At 43.9% G+C, this 20,452-nt stretch overlaps 1 protein-coding gene across 1 annotated transcript in view; it reads right to left on the reverse strand.

Annotated features, from left to right (window-relative positions):
- Window positions 1-2,197: 2,197 nt before the first annotated feature.
- The window catches only part of FLVCR1 (FLVCR choline and heme transporter 1), a 33,061-nt gene continuing 14,806 nt past the window's right edge, over window positions 2,198-20,452 (reverse strand). Inside the window, exons 9-10 of the mRNA XM_077282293.1 lie at window positions 9,382-9,449; window positions 2,198-6,366 (exon numbers count right to left, since the gene is read on the reverse strand). Coding sequence (XP_077138408.1) covers window positions 6,307-6,366; window positions 9,382-9,449 — 128 coding nt within the window. The 3' untranslated portion in view covers window positions 2,198-6,306. The remainder of the gene's footprint in view (window positions 6,367-9,381; window positions 9,450-20,452) is intronic.

A 20,452-nucleotide genomic window follows, 5' to 3' on the forward strand; every position in this document is an offset into this window, starting at 1 on the left:
AAAAATATATATAAGCCAGCTCTTACCCCCTTAATACCCTCATTTTTATCTTATATCATATGAGAAATCTTCTGTGTGTGTCGGGAGCTCATCCATGTCCTCCTCACTGTCCTGGGTGCGGCTGTAAGATAACTAGCTGCAGCAGGAGCCTCCCCCCTTCTGCTTTGTCGGATTACTGGGTCCACCGTGACGTTATGCATGCATTTTGCACAATGATGATGATGTGTGGGCCTACCAATCAGAAACAGCACCGGGGGATGCAGCATGTAGGGGGTGACTAGCAGGGCTCTGTTAGCCAGTGGCTACTGGACCGGGGTCTTGACTGGGTTTTTGCTCAACTTTAGTGATTATATTTCTTGTTTAATGTATACATTCATGTTTAGGGTTTTGTGTGTCTATAAGGCCTTCATATTCTATGGAAAAATAAAACAAGCTACAATGAGCAAAATTTTTAATTTTTGGCAAAACGATGGAAACCATAACAAAATTGACGGACCGAATTGTAAAGTCTTTGGGCAAAGATGATGTCCGTCTTGTGATGTATCGGACACGGAGTCGCAGTTTTTAGTACTAAGAGGATCCATGACGTAGATGAGAAGGGATGAGTAGAGGCAAATGGATATGGATTTATCCCCCGCCTGGTCTCGGATAGTTTCCATCTACAGACAGTACCGCCACATTCCAGATCATCTGTTTTCATAGGAAGGAATGTTCTGAAACACACGGTTCGTGAATACAAGACCGGAACATGTCAACGGAATAAAGAACATTCCTGTTCCATCAAGTCAAGCCCATGGATCAGTCAGTCGGGCGTTCACGGAGCGGCATGCCCATAGGGCAATGTATCACTGTGAGAATCGGAGATAAACCAGGATGATCCATTGTCAGAAGAGATTAAATCTCAGTCTCCGCGCAGCGGTCTCACCGGTCTACGAAGACCCTTCACTCAGAATCGTCATCTTCTGTCACTTATTCTGTTCCACCATTTATACCCATCTCCTGACATCAAACAAGACAGCAACAATTAACGCTTCCTAAACGATCTTTCTCCTCTTGGAAACACACAAATAAATTCATGGCCAGGTGGTGTTACCATTGCACTTATTCGGTCGTGTCCCTCCCCAATCTGACAGTCACTGGGGGTCTCCCTGCACTTTCCGAGGCGAGGGATCATTATGCCATCAATGTCACTGCTACGGCTTGTTGAAAATCCGTTATTTTTTTGCAAAAGGATTTGGGAAAATTAGATGTCTAATAGCAAAACCAAAAGAAGTGAACTGGAGAATAAGTTGGTATACAAGCAGTGTGTAGGAACACGTTATCAATGGCCAATAAACAGACAAAACCCAAGATAGAAAAAAAAAATTAACATATACCTCTGATGCAAGTCTAAAGCAATAATGCAAATCTAAAGCAATAATGCAAATAAAAATGGGGCACTTAATAAACACTTTGATTTAAAAAAAAAAAAGAAAAAAAAAAAAACAAAACAGAAAAGCCATCCCACCAGTGCCAAGGTGTACCCAATCCGAACATTACTAACCTCTAGTATCAAAACCTTATCATGTGTCAAAAATGACATCAATGTGAATAAGGGTCGAGCAGGACGGGGACCCAACTGTGGACACCCAGCAAATGGGAAGCTGTATAAACGTAATGCCCTGGTGGGATCGCTTTTACCATTTTTTTGACACATGGTAAGGCTTTAATACGAGAAGTTAGGACCATTCCGATATGGTTACACCTTGTCGCTGGTGGGATGGCTTTTATGCTTTTTGTTTGATTTAAAAAAAAAAAATAAAATTGTGTTTACCAAGTAGCCCATGTTATTTATGGGCATTTTTGCTTTTTTACTTACAGCAGGGTATATGTTCATTTTGTTTCCATCTTAAAAATTTCTTCTGCGGCAAATCCTATTTGATAAAATGTACAACCCACCCCAATCCCTCCCAGGAACACCCCTTTTGATCCAAGAGTCAACCAGGATAGTTTCAACCATACAAAGTTTGTTGAGTGAGAATGTCTTCTGTAGAATTCGAGTTTCCATAAATGGGACGTTTCGACCAGCCGTAGGTCTTCTTTCAAGCATGATCTACGGCTGATCGAAACGTCGCATTTATGGCAGAATAAATGGAAATTTGAAAAAAAAAAAAAAAATGTCTCTCCTGAATTGGACGCAGTCTTTTTTTCTATTGATTTTTTTCCCCAAGCGGCCTCCTTGGAACTTCTTAGGCGGTGCGTCCTTTTCTGCTCATGTGCCCTTTATAATTGCCCAATATTGGAGTGCTGTGAGCCACCTTTATTGTTATATCTTCTGTAAAGAGTCAAAGTCTACGTGTGTCCTAGAATATACAGAAAACTGATACAAGATGTCAAAGTCCCTTGCATTTATGATAAAAAGTTATTAAAAGAGGAACCCGTCATCAGCGCCTTATCAGATTCCCAATACGATGAGTTAATATTAACCCTTAAGATTGCATTTGACCTGTTTGAGTTCTTAGCGTTTTACACTTTTTTTGTGCCATATTCATCTTTCCATTTGCACTTTTTTTTTTATGATTTCATAAAATAACAGGAAATAAAAGTGTGATGGGATTCTTGAAACAATTTTTTTTTTTTTTTATTTAAAAAGCAGAAAAGTGAAGAAACGACAAAAGACAAAACGGAGGTTCATGCCTGAAACATAAGAGTGCCAGTTTAACCTTTGAGATAATAAATGTCACACACAAGTAAGACGTATTCATTACTACATAAGTTGTGAAATGATTGATTCTTCGATACAAAAATATCCACAAAAATGGATTTCACATAAAAACAAGTAAATAGAAAAACAAAAGCGTAAAACACGGACCTAAAATACATTCAAATGAATAAAAGGGATATGCCAATACATAGGATACGCCGTTCATTTATGATCGGTGAGGGTCCTTCTTCTGGGACCACCACCAATCAAGGGAATGAAAGGACGCAGCAATGTATCCTAATCATTGCTTTCCAATTTTTAATTGTGCACTCAGACTCGAATAAGTCGAAACATAAAATGATTGGACAGCAAAGACACTGATCATACCCGGGTACTCATTGCCACAATCATTAATAAAATCACAAATTTGATGCTTATCCATGAAGTCCATCAAGCTCTCAGTCTTCCCGATTGTCACCAGTGCAGTAAAGACATATAATAGATATTCATGTATAAGAAGCAGAACTGTTCCGGAGCATATACTGCAGAATGTTGCCTTTCTGGTTGCCTAGAAACCACTTCCTGTCTGGGTGACCACTAGTTCCATACAGGTCACTAGGTGAACTGAAGTAGTCACAGGAATGTTTTTTTTTTGTGCTGCATGCTCCAGGATAAATGGAAAAACAATTTAGGAATTGTAGACAAATGAAATGACGCGCTTTATAAATTAATATTGTATAAATCTGTCGCAGCACAAATATTACACAATAGACAAACACATGATTGGCGACGGTATAAAAATGCATGAGTTTCATTTGGTCCGCTTTTAAAAAACAAACAAAAAAAAATTAAAGCATCTTTAAAAATAAATAAATCGATAAATCTAATTAGAATGACAAAACATGGATGTAGATGGGATGTGCCATTTAAAAGTTCTCCGCTTTAGACAATTCCCATTTGTTAGTAGGGAATCTTGATAAACCGGCTGATCTCCAACGATCATCTGTGCTGGGTGTGGGGAAACCTGGCAGTAGTTTCCTGCAGCGCCACCACAGGAGCATTAAAGCATTACACAATAGCCGTTTCTGATGCTTTCCCACTTTGGTCAAGAGATGAGAGCCCCTGTATTAAAATTAGCTCATACTGATAGGGTTTATGAAAGTGGGATTTCCAACTCAGAAAATCTTTTATAAAAGGGGTATAGGTATCCATAGAAGTAGTGAATTCTACCAAGAATACATGATAGTTTTACTTTGTGTCCATGGCAGAGGTTCCAGAAGTAGCGATGAGTGAATGTGCTGGGATAAGGTGTTATCTGAGCATGCTCAGGTGCTAACCGAGTGTCTTTGGCGTGCTTGAAAAATATGTTCGAGCCCCTACGGCTACATGTCTCGCGACTGTTCGACAGCTACAACACATGCAGGCGCAGTGACTCGAACATATTTTCCAAGCACTCTGAAGACACTCGGTTAGCACCCGAGCATGCTCAGATAACACCTTATCACAGCACGTGCGCTCATCACTATTCAGGAGGCATCTCCCCTACTTCCCAGTGCCGTATGGTTCACCTTATCTATATACATCAGTATTCACTGATCTGCTGTATTCAGCTACTGTCGGCCTTTGAGCCACCCGTTACCTTATGTTACCTCTTGGTACGAGAGCGGGGAGAGCGCAGCTTATCAGCAATACCTGATCTACAACAACACTTTGGGGTCACGGACTGCGGAGCCTTTCATGGGGGTTACAGTTTACAATGAAAGAAATAACCAAAACACCATAAAAAAAAAGCACATAAATGTGTGTAATAGACACTACTACACTTCTCCTCCTATTTTCACCTTTGCTTAGAAATTGTACAAATACATCCCGTGACTCTTCTCAAATAATGAAAACGACCTTTAGGCGCCGAGAGATTTGTCCCCATGAGATTTAACCCCTTAATGTACACAGAGGTTTCTTTTTTAGTTTGTTTTTCCAGCATCTGACAGTCACAGCTTTTTTTTTTTTTGTTTGGTTGACATATTTTATGAGGCCTCCCTTAACATGGGGCAAAAACAAAATCCTAACAAATCTGGCCAAATAAATCATCCCAGTATCACAGAACACAAGAAAATGACCATTCATGGGGAGGATCAGCTGGATTCATTTTTGGTCTTCTGGCAGGGGCGATGCTCATACCTTATCACAGCACCTTTTCTGAACCCATTGCTGTCCATGGTGTTAGACCCACAAAACACAAGAGATATAAGTTGTCCAAACCTGCAGATCTCTGAGATCAGCTGACCATGTGTATCAGGGGGGCCTCCTAACTTTACCCCCCAAGCTAAGATCAGCTGTGTATCCCGGTGACCTGGTCAGGGGTCAGATCCCTCCATAACAATCCACATTGATCTATCGCTGATCCCAAAGCTGATCAGGGGTTTCTGAGATCTCAGCTGTTAGATCTGCACCATTGCAGTGTATTACTGCAGTCCCGATCGCCATAAGAGCAGGATGCAAACCCTCTGCGGACCTCCAGTCCTGAACGAGTTAAAGTGCCATAATAGAAGAACATGGTTGGAGGACTGCCGACTCCAGTCCCCCTTTCAGGTGAAGGATATAGACTGGCTGCTACGGATGCAGTGCCTGACAAGAAGTTGTGGCTACGCAAATAATTCAGAACTACTAGGCATCTGTTGCAACCAGTCTGTCTTAACATTACAGAGTCTAAAGCTATATAGCCATTGTGCTGGCTGTAGAGGGGGCCGCAGCTTGGTATAAGTTACTCTATGCTATTCTGTAGCCGAGACTGCATCATTTATCAGATTTTTCTAACCGTTCATTCAGGTGGAGATCCTCCTTAAGAGGAAACAGTCAGCAGGTTTTTACAAATGGAAGTCTTGGTACGGCTCTTTAGGTGCTCATCTACCCCCTAAACAAAATACATTTTCTGTAGAGATCAGATGTGCCAGTGATGAGAAAACTAGAAGAGACGTCATAGCAAACCAGACTGGAGGTGCACTGGGGGGTGTCACTGCACTTAAACAGCTTCTTCAAAGTGCACGGACACACCCCATGTGCACTACATTACTGATTTGCAAATGACTTCTACTCTAGTTTTCTCGGAACATTGGACCTCTATTGTACGTACGTATGTATATTGGGTGGGACAAGTAGCTACACGACTTGTTCTACATGTAGAAGTGTGCCGACAGGTTTCCTTAGAAGGGTTACTCATACAGAGCGGTATCGAGTGCCCCCTGAAACGTACCAAAGATTCGATATAGAATTATGAAATGCTACAAGAACCTGCACAGCATTGTCAGATGTGTTTGAACAAACCGATGAACACAATATATAAAAAAAAAAAAAAAAAAGTGTGAAAAACACAAAATATGCATCATAGCATAAAAAGCAAAAGACCATCAACTTGTTAAAAAAAAAAAAAATGAAATGCGAATCAAAGAGTCACCACCACGACAATGGGTGAAGATTGTGGCTCGGTTGTCAAGCGCTAAAAAAAACACCTCACGAAAAGAGGCAATAAAATAAATACTAGGAGGTCCAATAAATACAGTGTGCTAAATACGAGTCTTCTCGCCGGACACTGTGCGTCTCAGGGCAGAGGATCCAGCTGCAGGCTAGAGCTGTGTTGAGGATTGTATACTCGGCGCTGGTTCTACAGGACTGTCCACAGGAACCTGGGAAAACAGGAAAAAACTTAAAAGTTAGGGTACCGTCACACAGTACCATTTACATCGCTACGACGGCACGATTCGTGACGTCGCAGCGTCGTATGATTATCGCTCCAGCGTCGTAGACTGCGGTCACACGTTGCAATCACGGCGCTGGAGCGATGCCGAAGTCCCCAGGTAACCAGGGTAAACATCGGGTTACTAAGCGCAGGGCCGCGCTTAGTAACCCGATGTTTACCGTGGTTACCAGCGTAAAAGTAAAAAAAAACAAACAGTACATACTGACCATCTGATGTCCGTCAGGTCCCTTGCCGTCTGCTTCCTGCTCTGACTGAGATCCGGCCGTACAGTGAGAGCAGAGCGCAGCGGCGACGTCACCGCTGTGATCTGCTCTCACTTTCCGGCCGGCAGACAGTCAGAGCGGAAAGCAGACGGCAAGGGACCTGACGGACATCAGATGGTGAGTATGTACTGTTTGTTTTTTTTTACTTTTACGCTGGTAACCACGGTAAACATCGGGTTACTAAGCGCGGCCCTGCGCTTAGTTACCCGATGTTTACCCTGGTTACAAGCGAACACATCGCTGGATCGCTGTCACACACAACGATCCAGCGATGACAGCGGGAGATCCAGCGACGAAAGAAAGTTTCAAACGATCTGCTACGACGTACGATTCTCAGCTGGGTGCCTGATCGCAGTAGCGTGTCAGACACTGCGAGATCGTAACTATATCGCTAGAACGTCACGAATCGTGCCGTCGTAGCGATAAAAATGCCACTGTGTGACGGTACCCTTAGAAACAATCAACAGAACTATGAGCAGCCCACCTACAACAATGGTCTTCTGGGAGGGTGGTCCTCTAATAATGCACACAGAAGATAGGGATAATGGGGTCTAAAGTGTGGGTGGGATTCTCGAGGTGTGTAACATCTATCAGATACAATATCCAGGTCTGATCTATCTTTGGGGGTCCATTTCCCGTATCCCCACTTATCTGCTGACTAAAGGGGTTGCAGAGCACCAAAAATGACAACTGCAGCGTGTGATGCCTACACTGTCACAACTGTGCGAGATAGCACTCATGTGACCTCATGTACGCAAATTACAGTCACATGCCGACTAAACTCTTCTCAATGCTGTAATGGAGGAAAGTCTAGTCGGCTTGTGTTCAACACTCGCATGGGGCATACTAGGGAATCATGACCTCATGTGCATCACACATTGCCGCGATTCAGCAGTCTGCAGTCAAATTAACAGGTTATCTAATCTAAGAAAATAAATAAATAATAGAGTCTGCAGTCACTTGGAAGATAAAAGTTCACATGACCATAACTTTGGTCTGGCTACCTCAAACAGGCTTAGCTGAAGCCACTTAAACAGATCCCCGAGGAATCCCGGCCTTTAATTACTCTTTAAACCCTATATGGGAATCTGAGCTCACAAGGGGGCCCCTTGGATTGAGCCCAGAGAGTAGCTGCTGGCCGGAGGAGCGAGTCTGAGGCAAGAGGAGTCCGATTAGCCTGGACAGCTACTGGTGGGATGGAGTCAGGGACAGACTCAGGATGCAAAAAAAAAAAAAAAATAAAAAAATAAAAAAATCAATCACACAGTCAACCAGTGGTCAAAGTAAAGTTAAGGTACCTTCACACGAAGCGACGCTGCAGCGATAGCGACAACGATGCCGATCGCTGCAGCGTCGCTGTTTGATCGCTGGAGAGCTGTCACACAGACGGCTCTCCAGCGACCAACGATGCCGAGGTCCCCGGGTAACCAGGGTAAACATCGGGTTGCTAAGCGCAGGGCCGCGCTTAGTAACCCGATGTTTACCCTGGTTACCAGCGTAAAAGTAAAAAAAACAAACAGTACATGCTCACCTGCGCGTCCCCCAGCGTCTGCTTCCTGACACTGACTGAGCTCCGGCCCTAACAGCACAGCGGTGACGTCACCGCTGTGCTTTCACTTTCACTTTAGGGCCGGAGCTCAGTAAGTGTCAGGAAGCAGACGCTGGGGGACGTGCAGGTGAGTATGTAGTGTTTGTTTTTTTTACTTTTACGCTGGTAACCAGGGTAAACATCGGGTTACTAAGCGCGGCCCTGTGCTTGGTAACCCGATGTTTACCCTGGTTACCAGTGTAAAATATCGCTGGTATTGTTGCTTTTGCTTTCAAACACAACGATACACGGCGATCGGACGACCAAATAAAGTTCTGGACTTTATTCAGCGACCAGCGACATCACAGCAGGATCCTGATCGCTGCTGCCTGTCAAACGAAACGATATCGCTAGCCAGGACGCTGCAACGTCACAGATCACTAGCGATATCGTTTCGTGTGAAGGTACCTTTAGGCTAGCTAACAGATAACTGAATAAACGTGGCAGGGGTCACAAGCTGGACAGGATCAGCATAAGAGCATTAGGAATGGCACTAATGACCCAAGAGAAATCTAAGCACTAAACTAACAATTGCCGCAGTCTGGAGGGTAAGTAGGGTGTGGTGCTGCCCCCATTGCCCACAGCTGGACAAGGTCCTTAATGGCTATGAGATCTCCTCCATCATCAGCAGCTCTTGCAGGAGGAATATGGTGGAGCGTGTCGACATTACGAGAGCACATCCAATTACAAATCCTACCGTTCTGCATCTCTGGGTGCTATGCAGACCTATGTATTTTAATGAGGGGATTGCTGTTAATTATATATTTCTCATGCTTTTGAAAACTGGTTGTAAGTGAATGTTTAGCTTCTAACAGAGGCACCATCAAGCAGGCTGCAAATAGAGACCACAGATCCCGTCAGCATCACGTATCGCTCAGTCCTGCACTGTGGTTTGTCGGACGGCGCAGACAATATATATCAGATCTATCCTGCACATACAGGTACGCAAATAAGCCTGCTGTCTCAACACTGGAGATAAGTGAGGATCATGGGAGCAGAAAGGTTCCTGATCGTCCTGTGACCGATCCTACTGAACAGTGGCTGATAACAGGGAACAGCAGACGATATCCTATCGCAGGGCAATACTTACTGACTTTATGTCGGACTTGGTTATTCCAGAATTTACATTGTGTCTCTGCAGGTCAGATTTGATTAGAGCTGCAAGTGAAAAAATCAAAAACAAATTCATTATACAGGACACTATGATAAATAGTAAAGACTAGCATTCAATGTGCAGCAGCAAGGGAGTCAGACAAACGCTGACCCCACAGACAAACCAAGCATTACGTACCCACTGATGCCCCCGCCGCTCTCCACCCACTGTATGGAGAACCAATATCCACAATTCACTAATTGTCTAAAATCCCCTCAACACGAGGTATAAAGATACCCAACATTAGTATCATGAGTCATTAACCTGCAACTAGGTTGGGAAAAATAAACTGGCAACTATACAAGCCGAAAATCAGCCCAAATATTCTCAGGTGTCCTGCAGGAGCAGCCGCCCCTACACCGACTGCCCTCCTGTCACATGACATCAAAGGCAGGCAAGAACTAGAAATTAACAAAAAGTGCAGAGACCTCACTGTGCCAGTCTGCAGAACTTTCTGCAGGTTCCTGAAACCAGAGATATCCTTCACAGACCACAAGGACTTAATCTTACTCATTTGCTTTTTGAGCAGGTGGGGGGAGGCTCCCGCCGCAGTCAGAGGGGGAGAGGCTCCCGCCGCAGTCAGTTGTCACACAGGACACTGAGGAGGAACAATGTGGTCGATCTCCTGAGATTTGGAGATTTCTTAATATATTTTTCAATTTTTGACAACAAAATGGAAAAGGAGTGTAAGGAAGGACGTGTTAGGATATCATCTTCTGTATATTTTCTATGTTGAACTTTCCTTTGACCCAACCTCTATACACCAGGCCGTCTGCAAGGATTATCCAGTATAGTTGAATAGGTTGTGTGATGCAGTGACCCCTGTTACAGGTAGGGGGAGCTGCATGGTCTCCCCTGAATGCGCATGGAGGCGTACTGAGGCCGTAGGAATGCATGGCAATCGCAGGCATAACTGTGGTGATGAGTCAAAAGTCCGGTATTATTGTGAATGAACAATATGTGTTGCAGAGGAAGATACTCTGCGCTGCAAGCCTGAAGTAAGGTTGTTCTGGGACCTATAGACCCACAAGTATTGGTGTAGTTTGAAAGGGAGGCTTACTGGGCTAGTTTGAGAGCTGGGCGGGTCGGACTAGCCACACACACCTAACACCTATGAGAGTGGTTACAGCTTGATAATGTGACCAGGGTGTGGGTCACATGTTTCCTGTGTATGGACCTGAATGGTTCTTAGCTGGAAGGTCCTGTGAGAGGAAAGGCCTGGGTGTTGGGAGGTCCAGAGTGTGGACTGGATCCCTGAAGAGCACCTGGTGAAGCCGTGATCCTGAGTGGCCTCTGTGTTGGGAGGTCCTGTGTGTGGACCGGATCCCTGAAGAGCACGAGGTGAGGCCAGGGATCTGCAGAGCCGGTGACAGCTACTGTGTAGGGGAAGCTACCATCCTTCAGTGGGCCTGGAATGGACTAATGTGTGCCTGTCAGGCAAGTTGGTGTTCCCCGTAGGCAGCTTCTCCGGAGGACAGGACCCGTGTGATGCCAGCCAGTGAAAACCTGCAACGTTGACAAGCAGGTAATCCAGACTGTGTGTTTGGCTCCAGAGCGAGCCTGAACATTGGACTCTACCAAGTGTGTATGGTGACAGTCCTGATGGAGCAGAGCCATGTGGTGAACACTGCTACTTTGTGTTTTGTGCCACTTGGGTTTATGGAGTAATAAAACTCCATTGAACTTTTGACGAAAATACGGTCCTGCTGTGTGTTATATCGCTGCCAAACGATAATTCCCCAACCCGTTAGTGAGCGCTATTTCACAGTTAAGGGGGGGGGTGGGGGAGGAGGACCCTCGGTCCATCAAGTTCAACCTTTCTCCACCAATTACACATTTTGTCACTAAATTATCTATAACCCACAATGTTGTGTATTGAGAAAATAATCCAGCCCTTGTATAAAAGCTGTTATAGTGTCGGCCATTACTAGCTCTTGTGGTCACACTGCTCTAACTGTAAAGAACCCTTTCCTATTTAGAGGCCGGAATCGCCTTTCTTCCACCCATAATTAGTGCCCCCTGGTCCTTGTATTGCTTGATCATTACTTGCAGATATCCCACTCTTCATGTATATTAGGGTGTTTCTGGTGTGGCCCCCATTACACACCGACATCCTGTGGAAACACTAAATATAACTAATATAATGTCTTCTGTTACTCATTTACTCACTGGACAAGAAGAACATAAAGCGTACAGCCAAGAGGTAAATACGGTGCAAACACCACGTCCGGGGACAGCCAGCAATGTACGGGGGGCAGCCTCCTCTTATCAGCGGCATGGGAAAACCGCTTTCATCTCCCGATACTTTTCCTGCATTGACTGCACCTCCCATCGGCTGGCTACAACTCCCAACAAGCTGCACAGAATGTCACACCCTTTTAATAGCGGCACCCTATGCTGTAGCGTTCCTCCGACAATCTGCCATGCCCTGTGGTGACGGCATTACCAAGTTACTTTTATAGGGAGCATTGGAGGAAAACCGATTATAGGAAGGAAAAGAAACTATGCATCAGATGGCAGTGAAAAGTAATACTGCGGTATTATCTGGGGCCTGGTGTGGTGCTGCAGTATTACAGTATAACTCTGCCATATTAATGCACATAGATCTTACTACTGTATCTAGCAGTACAGCTGTATAGGTCCTGGTGCCGGTCCTGTAGTGATCCGATGTGCTGACGCTGAGAAATCAAGCTCTGAAGCCATATGCAAATTGGCCTGGAAGTGCATTGGGGGCGTGTCAGTGGACATGTTTTGTATTGGACACGCCCCCAATGCACTTCCAAGCCAATTTGCATGTGGCTTCAGAGCTTGATTTCTCAGCGTCAGCACATCGGATCACTACAGGACCGGCACCAGGATCTATTACAGCCAGTGTGATAGTTTCAATGGCAAAATTGTTCTGAAGGGTAGACTAAGGTTGATATGGCATTAGGCGAGATGTCCATCCGAAACCTCGTCTAATTAAAATATCGGTAATTTTTCCAACATTGGTGACTGACGATAGCATAGAAATATGAAAAACACCCCCACAGTGTAATATCCCCAACCTCTTCCATAGAAACAGTGCCGCTCCTGTCCACAGGTTGTCTATGTCACTGCAATTCTGCCCCATTAATGTGACAGTGGAGACCCCAATTATGGTCTTGATTGCCACATGTAGCACTGAGGTTAGCAGTTATGGGGGAAGCTAGCAGGCCCTTAGGGGGACATAACCAACAGTACAAGACAATGGTCAGTCTGCAGCTCTGAAGGGGCCAAACGGATTGCCAGAAGAAAGGACCAAGACAAAAAAACAAAAGGGACTGGGCATATTAAATTTCATCATGCCCAATCCTCTATTCTCGAGGGAGATAAGCCACCAGCAGAGAGGTCTCAACCACTTATTCCTATCTCTGCATTGAAGAAAGAAATTGTTTGGCCGAATTGAGTAGGTGAACGGGGAGGGGTGGTTAGGAGGACAACAAATATTTTGCTCAAATTATAATAAAAGGAGTTAGAAGGATAGACGCTGGACCATCGGGACGACAAAGGAACCTAAAAATCCTCTATCCAGCTCTGAATGTAAAGCAATGCTGGACATGCTGTCAGATACAGATCTAGAGGGGCGATTGCTGTGACGGCTCACGTGGTGAAATCACTGAGGGGCCATGTTACAGCATGCAGACCACGGTCTGTTCACCTAGCTGGAGCAGAACACAACACCAGCCACGTTCCTCTGGATACTGATCAGTGGTGCGTCCCCGAGATGGATCCTTGATGATATATGATAGAGAAATGGCAGAGACTCTCTCACCCGTATCTATCCCTCTCCCATTATAACCACCATTACATGGTATCCTGCTGAAATACTCTGTGCCCTCCGAAGTCATGTGACCATACACCTTCCTCCTCCGTGCCCTGGGGTAACCTGCGGCTGGCTGTTTACACAACTCGCAGATCATGCGCCCCCGCACCCAGAGATATCGATCTGTGCCCTGAGCTTCATTGTTAGAAGACTTCACAGAAACTTTACACAACTGGAAGTAAACCCATCCAAATGCAAAGTCTGAAGCCCCCCCACTCCTGGCTCAGCCCTTGTAATAACTGGAGACCACCAGGAATAGACAGCGTCACGTTCTGCACAGTGACCCGGACGTTCCCTCCCTGTAGGAAATCTCGCACTGCCAAGTAGAGCACAGTCACAGCAGACACCGGAGAACATGAGCCGTCCATTAGTCTAGGATGGGACATTCAGAACTGGAAGTACAGATCGGGGGTCCGGCAGGAGAGTGAGATAAGGACACGTCTCTGATTCATTCCCATCATCTCATGGAGGCATCTAGAAACACGGGCTCAGCGTGTGCCAGCAAATATCCTAATATATCAACCAAGATACAAAAAGATTCTACTACTTGTATTTATATTTAAAGATTTTTTTTCTTCCACGTATCAAACCTTAGAAAAGCTGCTAATCTGACCCAAAGGGTGTGGGAGCTGGGGGGAATCAGTCTCCTTCCCCTTCTGGCAGCTAACAGTATAGTTCCTTCTTATTTCACCACAGTATTCTCCGCTATACTGCCATGCTGCTGCAGAGGCCTTGCTCCTTTTCTGACAAGCAGCTAAAAATATTTTTTTCACTATTTCAGAAACCTAACTACAGAAAGTCACCAAGATTGGGAGCATCTCACCCACCCTTTAAAAGAGGATTTAGAAAACTTTTAGGACAATATTTCTCCTTCTTATGTGCACATAGTTTGAGCAAAAAAGCTTAAAAAAAAAATACATATATACATATATATATACACACATACACACATATATACACATATATACATACATACAGTGGGGCAAAAAAGTATTTAGTCAGTCAGCAATAGTGCAAGTTCCACCACTTAAAAAGATGAGAGGCGTCTGTAATTTACATCATAGGTAGACCTCAACTATGGGAGACAAACTGAGAAAAAAAAAATCCAGAAAATCACATTGTCTGTTTTTTTATCATTTTATTTGCATATTATGGTGGAAAATAAGTATTTGGTCAGAAACAAAATTTCATCTCAATACTTTGTAATATATCCTTTGTTGGCAATGACAAAGGTCAAACATTTTCTGTAAGTCTTCACAAGGTTGCCACACACTGTTGTTGGTATGTTGGCCCATTCCTCCATGCAGATCTCCTCTAGATCAGTGATGTTTTTGGCTTTTCGCTTGGCAACACGGACTTTCAACTCCCTCCAAAGGTTTTCTATAGGGTTGAGATCTGGAGACTGGCTAGGCCACTCCAGGACCTTGAAATGCTTCTTACGAAGCCACTCCTTCGTTGCCCTGGCGGTGTGCTTTGGATCATTGTCATGTTGAAAGACCCAGCCACGTTTCATCTTCAATGCTCTTGCTGATGGAAGGAGGTTTGCACTCAAAATCTCACAATACCTGGCCCCATTCATTCTTTCATGTACCCGGATCAGTCGTCCTGGCCCCTTTGCAGAGAAACAGCCCCAAAGGATGATGTTTCCACCACCATGCTTTACAGTAGGTATGGTGTTTGATGGATGCAACTCAGTATTCTTTTTCCTCCAAACACGACAAGTTGTGTTTCTACCAAATAGTTCCAGTTTGGTTTCATCAGACCATAGGACATTCTCCCAAAACTCCTCTGGATCATCCAAATGCTCTCTAGCAAACTTCAGACGGGCCAGGACATGTACTGGCTTAAGCAGTGGGACACGTCTGGCACTGCAGGATCTGAGTCCATGGTGGCGTAGTGTGTTACTTATGGTAGGCCTTGTTACATTGGTCCCAGCTCTCTGCAGTTCATTCACTAGGTCCCCCCGCATGGTTCTGGGATTTTTGCTCACCGTTCTTGTGATCATTCTGACCCCACGGGGTGGGATTTTGTGTGGAGCCCCAGATCGAGGGAGATTATCAGTGGTCTTGTATGTCTTCCATTTTCTAATTATTGCTCCCACTGTTGATTTCTTCACTCCAAGCTGGTTGGCTATTGCAGATTCAGTCTTCCCAGCCTGGTGCAGGGCTACAATTTTGTTTCTGGTGTCCTTTGACAGCTCTTTGGTCTTCACCATAGTGGAGTTTGGAGTCAGACTGTTTGAGGGTGTGCACAGGTGTCTTTTTATACTGATAACAAGTTTAAACAGGTGCCATTACTACAGGTAATGAGTGGAGGAAAGAGGAGACTCTTAAAGAAGAAGTTACAGGTCTGTGAGAGCCAGAAATCTTGATTGTTTGTTTCTGACCAAATACTTATTTTCCACCATAATGTGCAAATAAAATGATAAAAAAACAGACAATGTGATTTTCTGGATTTTTTTTTTCTCAGTATGTCTCCCATAGTTGAGGTCTACCTATGATGTAAATTACAGACGCCTCTCATCTTTTTAAGTGGTGGAACTTGCACTATTGCTGACTGACTAAATACTTTTTTGCCCCACTGTATATATATACATATACAATTTTTTTTTTTGCAATTCGGTTTCACTCAAAATTTTGCACCCTATTGGTTTTTCCAGACTCTTTCCCTTCTACCTGGTTGGCTTCAAAACGAGTTAACTGCAAATCCATCAGAGAGCTCATTCTGTCAGGGAGTTTGTAAACCCTTTCATCTGTATTTTCTAGGCTCCTGTCAGTTTATATTTAGGATTATAAACTCTAGGTCAGAACAAGCTCACTGATGGAGTCTCATTCACTCTAATTCACTCTGCGGCCAGTGGAGAAATAATTTCATGTCATTCCATGCCAAATAGAATGCAAATGATTGCAATTGCATTCTATTTGGCATGGAATTATAAAAACAGTTTCCTTTGTACAGCTGTAACAGGACACCTAGCTCAGAAGGGGGTCAAACCTCAAAAGGCTGTTGAGTAACAGATCTCACATTGAGCCAGCTAAGCTCAGAACAAAACTCTTGCTTGCAAAATGGATACCAAGCTGGAGAACTGCTTTGTTGAGTCAGCTATGATTTCATAAGGAAAATGTGGACTTTTCTACATCCTGGTCACACACCGGTTACATTTTCGAGATCTCAGGAATGGACTGAACGCCTTCCGAGTTCTCGATCCGTTCTAGCACCACAGGGTGGGAAGATACATAGAATGGCTAGTAGGAGCCAGACAGCAAAGCCGTGTTTGGTCTCAAAGCATAGCAGGGGCTTGGCCAGATCCGGTGGCGCCAAAACAGACTCCCTCTGACCATCCATTCAGGAGTTATGACCAATCTTATGTTTTGGAGTTTTCAGCTGCCAGAGGCAAAGGGAGGGGATTTAGGTTCAACCCAGAGGGCAATGATCAAAAGGGGTTAAATGCTTATGTAAAGCATGGCCTATTGCTTTTTCTCTGGGGAGGTCATGGGGACATGTCGTGCTGGGAGAAGTCAAGGAACAGAGGGGACCACAAGCCTCCCATGTGGCACTTAAAAGATTTTTCGGTATTTTCTTGACTCTGAAAATTGTACATTCACACTGAAGGCATCAAAACTATGAACTAACACATGTGGAATTATATACTTAACAAAAAAGTGTGAAACTGAAAAAATGTCTTATATTCTAGGTTCTTCAAGGTGCCTTTTGCTTTGATGACTGCTTTGTACCCTCTTGGCATTCTCTTGATGAGCTTCAAGAGGTAGTCACCGGGAATGGTTTTCACTTCACAGGTGTGCCCTGTCAGGTGTAATAACTGGGATTTCTTGCCTTATAAATGGGGTTGGGACCATCAGTTGTGTTGTGCAGAAGTCTGGTGGATACACAGTTGATAGTCCTACTGAATAGACTGTTAGAATTTGTATTATGGCAAGAAAAAAGCAGTTAAGTAAAGAAAAACGAGTGGCCATCATTACTTTAAGAAATGAAGGTCAGTCAGTCCGAAAAATTGGGAAAACTTTGAAAGTGTCCCCAAGTGCAGTGGCAAAAACCATCAAGCACTACAAAGAAACTGGCTCACATGAGGACCGCACCAGGAAAGGAAGACCAAGAGTCACCTCTGCTTCTGAGAATAAGTTTATCCGAGTCACCAGCCTCAGAAATCACAGGTTAACAGCAGCTCAGATTAGAGACCAGGTCAATGCCATACAGAGTTCTAGCAGCAGACACATCTCTACAACAACTGGTAAGAGGAGACTTTGTGCAGCAGGCCTTCATGGTAAAATAGCTGCTAGGAAACCACTGCTAAGGACAGGCAACAAGCAGAAGAGACTTGTTTGGGCTAAAGAACACAAGGAATGGACATTAGACCAGTGGAAATCTGTGCTTTGGTCTGATGAGTCCAAATTTGTGATCTTTGGTTCCAACCACCGTGTCTTTGTGCGACGCAGAAAAGCTGAACGGATGGACTCTACATGCCTGGTTCCCACCGTGGAGCATGGAGGAGGAGGTGTGATGGTGTGGGGGGGCTTTGCTGGTGACACTGTTGGGGATTTATTCAAAATTGAAGGCATACTGAACCAGCATGGCTACCACAGCATCTTGCAGCGGCATGCTATTCCATCCGGTTTGCGTTTAGCTGGACCATCATTTATTTTTCAACAGGACAATGACCCCAAACACACCTCCAGGCTGTGTAAGGGCTATTTGACCAAGAAGGAGAGTGATGGGGTGCTACGCCAGATGACCTGGCCTCCACAGTCACCAGACCTGAACCCAAGCGAGATGGTTTGGGGTGAGCTGGACCGCAGAGTGAAGGCAAAAGGGCCAACAAGTGCTGAGCATCTCTGGGAACTCCTTCAGGATTGTTGGAAGACCATTCCTGGTGACTACCTCTTGAAGCTCATCAAGAGAATGCCAAGAGTGTGCAAAGCAGTCAAAGCAAAAGGTGGCTACTTTGAAGAACCTAGAATATAAGATATTTTCAGTTGTTTCACAATTTTTTGTTAAGTATATAATTCCACATGTGTTAATTCAGTTTTGATGCCTTCAGTGTGAACGTACAATTTTCATAGTCATGAAAATACAGAAAAAGCTTTAAATGAGAAGGTGTGTGATATATAGATATATAGACACACAGACACATACACAGTATATACTCGAGTATAAGCCGACCCCCCTAATTTTGCCACAAAAAAACTGGGAAAACTTAATGACTCGAGTATAAGCCTAGGGTGGAAAATGCAGCAGATACCAGTGAATTTCAAAAATAAAAATAGATGCTCCATACCATTCATTATGGCCCCATAGATGCTCCATATAAAGCTGTGATATATATATATATATATATATATACATACACACATATTTGGTGATAAAATAATAAAATATATAAATTTAACCTTTGGGCTGCTCTTTTATCTCTATCCACACGTCAGTTTCTCAGTTTAACTTTCCATGCTAGCAGGGCTTGTTTCCGGCCCGATATAGTCCCGTTAACAGACCCGGCTTATATCCCCTGGGACAGGGGGTGTCTGTGTTAAACTGTACCAAGCTGACCTTATGCATATAATTTCACATTGGTGAAAGTGGGGAGAAAGCATCACGTGATCAGTCTGACGTAATGGTGACGTCAGGCAGAGTGGTGAGGTGCGGGGTTCGTCACACTCTTCATCCAGCATCTTTAAAAAAAAAAAAAAAAAAAAAAAGCTCGCTCTTGAAGAATGGAGAGATAGATGTTGCAATTAGTGATCAGCACACGTGCTCTGATAAGGCGTTAAGGAGTTATCAGAGCGTGCTCAGGTGCTAACCGAGTATCTTGGTTGTGCTCGAATAGTATATTCTATTCCCCGATGCTGCATGTGTTGCGACTTTCTAACAGCCGTTAAACATGCAGCCGCAGGGACTCAAACATACTATTCGAGCACGACCAAGATACTCGGTTAGCACCTGAGCACGCTCTGATAACTCCTTATCCGATCACACTCGTTCATCACTAGTTAAAATGTCACTAACTTGTTCATTCTAGTCCTAGAGGACTTGGTGCTGTCCTTAAAAAAAAAAAAAAAAAAATCATGGAGGTCATACAAAATACTAGATGTTGTAGTCTGATGTGGGGTGTACTCATTTTTGCATCAACTAATTTGAGTAGATTTAGTAAGGAAAGTTATAGTAACCTTATGTTCATGTTAGATGTTTAAAAAAAATAAAATAAAAATGTTCTATGAAACTCTGCCTTATCAAAATTCGGGAAATCGTTTTTGTGTTCAGTGATTAAAACCTTACTTTTCAAAAGGGGGTGTACTCATTTATGCGGAGTACTGTTCATAGTCACCTTGTAACACAAGCCACAGTCGATGTATAGTACTCGGATTTGGAAAATTAAGGCAGTACCAAAAAAAGCCATCAGCGATTTACTGGACCATGAAGTGCAATCAAATTCCTGGAAAGTTGGATGTCAGCAGTAACCGCCTGGTTAGTTCACACCCAAATTAAGAGCCATATTTGCACAGTGAGGTGCCCAGATGGCGGTATAAACTGCTGACCTGTGAAATCACAGACATGACACCAACATCTCCATTGTAAAGCACTAGAAACTCTCCTCCCTACTGTTCTATACACAGGAAATGTCAGCACAAGGATCACCCCGAGGCTGGGAACCTGGCACAAAGCCTAAAATATGGACGTAACCATCATTTCTTATTAATCAATCCCTCTGATGCATTAGGCAATGCCGGAAATCCTCATCCAAACTGTCCGTGCTGAAATATTAGCCCCAAGGGAAAACCGACTAGGAACCGATGAGGTCACGTAGTTGTGCAGGGAACACTGTGGCGAGAGTGAGAAGTCGCACAGATCTGGATGGTGAATAAAGGTTTTATTTTTTTTTTTATTTATTTATTTTTTAATAAAACTTCACCCTTGGTGAATTCAGGTGAAGAAATGGTACATGCTACATGGGAACTTCCGTTCTTGCATTATATGGACATGTCGGTGCAGGCTGCGCTGTGGATTTACCGCAATGGGTAAATATTTGCATTATTCAGCCGCACTGGACAGTTCTTCCCACGTGACTGTAAATTACAGCACAGGGGAAAGCCAAAGAACACTTATAATAAAGTATTCATTTCCTCCAAAAAGTATCTACTCCAAAATGTCCTA

The sequence above is a fragment of the Ranitomeya variabilis genome, chromosome 2 (genome assembly GCF_051348905.1).
Source record: "Ranitomeya variabilis isolate aRanVar5 chromosome 2, aRanVar5.hap1, whole genome shotgun sequence".
Classification (NCBI taxonomy): domain Eukaryota; kingdom Metazoa; phylum Chordata; class Amphibia; order Anura; family Dendrobatidae; genus Ranitomeya; species Ranitomeya variabilis.